The sequence below is a fragment of the Frankliniella occidentalis genome, unplaced genomic scaffold, assembly GCF_000697945.3.
Source record: "Frankliniella occidentalis isolate FOCC.00 unplaced genomic scaffold, Focc_3.1 Scaffold13, whole genome shotgun sequence".
NCBI lineage: Eukaryota > Metazoa > Arthropoda > Insecta > Thysanoptera > Thripidae > Frankliniella > Frankliniella occidentalis.
In genome coordinates, this window is record NW_026267143.1 from 2,098,223 (window position 1) to 2,101,205 (window position 2,983).

Sequence of the window (2,983 nt, forward strand, 5' to 3'; positions counted from 1 at the left end):
CGCGGCCCGGCCCGGCCGCTCGCCCTCCTCCAATTTATTGCCCACCATTGCGAGGCTCGCGAGCCCTAGAAGTGCGCTACACTCCACAAGCCACTCCACGCCGCCCGGCTCCGCTCCGTTCCGCTCCGTCCCGCTCCGCTCGGGCTCGGCTTCGCCAGGCTTGTTCCGCGTTGGGCCGAGGCTGCCGCCGCAGAGGCAGAGGCCTGGCCTAGGGCCTGGTGGATGTCGCTCCCGGTGGCGCCGTCGCTGCTCGCCAGCCTCCACGAACATGGGTCGGACCCCGCCCCCCACGGCGCGCACGGCCTGCTCCCCGAGCTGAGTGTGGCCGACCTGGCCATGTCCCTCAGCCCCAAACACCACCAGCACCAGCAGCACTTGCAGCAGCACCAACAGCAGCACCAGCATCCGGCGCATTCAACGCCCTTCTCCGTCACCGACATCCTGAGCCCGATGGACGAGTTCAGGAAGCTGGAGCTTTCCGGCGCCGGGTCTAGCAGCTCATCTGCCGGCACGCCCGCCCCGGCGCCAAACCCGGCGCCCTACTTCCCTCCCCAGTACTGCGCCCCGGAACTCGCGTACGGCGATGTCCGGGGCCCAGCCGCGGGCTGGTATGGGACCGCCGGCGACCCTCGCTTCGCAAGTGAGTGTGTGTGTGTGTAGCGTGCGTGCGTGTTTGTGTCTAGTGCATCCAGTGAAAAGTGCCCAGCAGTGAAAAGTGAAAGAAAGAAGTGGATACAGTGCGTTGGCAAGTCCTATGGATACCTGCTTTGGATTAAACGATCGCCGCTCGCCGGGCCTCGCAATGCTCCGCTTGGCTTGGTGCAGGTTTGGATTGGATACTCTGTGCATGGCGAATGGGTCGCCCCCACCCCCCACATTAGGATTAACCTCTAAATCTTGTCGTCATTGAAACGTGAGGAAGCGACCCGAGTGACTAAGATGCCATTTGTAAAATGTTTACCAAATGTCTCTCTGCAACGTTGCGAAGAGTTTCCGTCCTTTGCAATACGAACACTTCCTTTCCAAGCTTACGGAATTATCCTACCGAAGAAGTCGTTTGCATTCCGAAGACCTTGTTGTCCAGCCTTTCAAGGATACTTGGAATTGAATTTAAACGTACTAATTGCAAAGTTACAAATCGTATTGCTATACGGTCATTCTTCGCAACCAGTTTTGCAGAACTGTGAATATGATCAGCTGCTCAGGTTAGGGAAAATGTATATAATACTGAATTTGGATCGTGCACCCGTGCACCCCACCACAGATCCCCTCTTTCACCGGGTGGACCCTATCGTTTCGGGCCCCAGCTTTCCGCTCGGTGGGGTAGGACCCGTGGCCTACGAGGCCAATAACACTGTTGAAAATTTCTTGGGATTTCCCGAAGATTCACTTTCTACCACTACTAGAAATTCCCAGAGGACTCCGTTCTCAGTTTTTGTGTACTAAAACAGATGTTAAAGGTGGAAGTTTTTATTCGTCTATACTGGGTGGGTGATCCGCGTAATGCTTATACAGTACCAGATTCTTACGTGCGGACGGGTTGCATACTCGCACGGCGCCGTAAGGCGCCATGGCAAGCGACGGTAGGCAAGCCCGCCCGCACGCGTGAATCCGGTACAGTATAGGCATTAAAAAAAGACGGCGTGGATCACCCACCCTGTATGTTACAAAGCTAAACTCGACACGTGAAATCTACAGAGTTCTTGAGGAAATCCCAAAGGACTTTGGCAATACTTTTCACGAGTGTTCCTCCGTGAAATCCCAAGATTTCTTCTAACAGTGAACAAAAATCAGATTTTGGCACGCTGACGTATAACACTAGGCTTCCCGCTCATGATGGACTGCAATGCAGCGGTCTAATAGTCGCCAAAAACTAAAAGGCGAAGCGAAAATTGACGGGATGGACCAGACAAGACAAAACATTATAGTACGCGTTTAATGTCCTCTATGCTGGTAGAAAAGTAATTTAATCTGACTACAGTCGGTGATCACTATATACAGAGTTGAGCAGCCGCTATTTAGAAACTTTTTGAAAAAAGGGGAAAATAAGTCAAATTATTAATGTTATAATTTTTACATACGACTGCTGATAGAAGTTATGAATTGATCACGTTAATTAATTTTAGGGCTAAAGCAAATGCGATGTAGTATATGTTAGTAGAGAGAGAAATTTTCTTCTTGCAAGGCGGAAATAGGTAACGATGACAGTCGCACCAAATTGTAATTCAGTAAACCAAAGAGCAATACAAAACTTCTCGGAATCTAATTGTTTTCTTCCTGCTTGCGTCAGCCTAGTTTTCACAGATGAATAGTGCCGTAACATAACATGATATGTGTGTCGCATAGTCCCCAGAGCCAGACTGCGCGTAGACTAGTAGACTTCTCGTTTGGCCATGGTGGGCGACATAAGGCAAGCCCCCTCGCACGCTGAATTGTGGTGCCGAATAACCAAAAGGAAAATGCGAACCCTGTGGTACACCCTGAATGATCTTTCAATTCAACGAGGTCAATATATTACAAGTGCCTATATTTTTATTGGCAGGAAGGAATAAGTTTTGTGTAAATTGATGAGGCAGTGTGCAATCATGAAAAACGTGAATGTCAGAGTATGATGATAAATATTTTCGAAACACTGCGCATTCACATGTAAACGAAAACTGAGTCACATCCATTATAGCGTTACATAGCGACGCGGGCCACGTAAATAGCCTGTGGGGGTAGAGCAAGTCGAAGACAAGTCACTTTCTAACGGGAATGTGACATGGTATTCTGAGCGATGCGACATATTTCTTATTTGATTAATTGGACGTCACAGTGTTAGACAACTGTGCACAGTTAAAACCTTGCAAAGCATAATGCCAAATCCTACGCAATTACGAAGCAATGCCTAGTAGTTGCAAAGCAAATGCTTTGCGATTGCAAAGGATGCAAGGATATGGGAAACTCCCATATTTTTGAGGACAAATCCTCCGATCTCGCCTCA

The 2,983-nt window shown here is 49.7% G+C and overlaps 1 protein-coding gene across 4 annotated transcripts in view; it reads left to right on the forward strand.

The window, feature by feature from the left end:
- Positions 1 to 42: 42 nt before the first annotated feature.
- Positions 43 to 2,983, forward strand: part of LOC113202340 (thyroid transcription factor 1-like) — a 20,257-nt gene continuing 17,316 nt past the window's right edge. For all 4 annotated transcript variants that reach the window (XM_026416522.2, XM_026416520.2, XM_026416519.2 and 1 more), the window contains exon 1: positions 43 to 640. In XM_026416522.2, the coding sequence (XP_026272307.1) occupies positions 223 to 640 (418 nt within the window). In that variant the 5' untranslated portion in view covers positions 43 to 222. The remainder of the gene's footprint in view (positions 641 to 2,983) is intronic.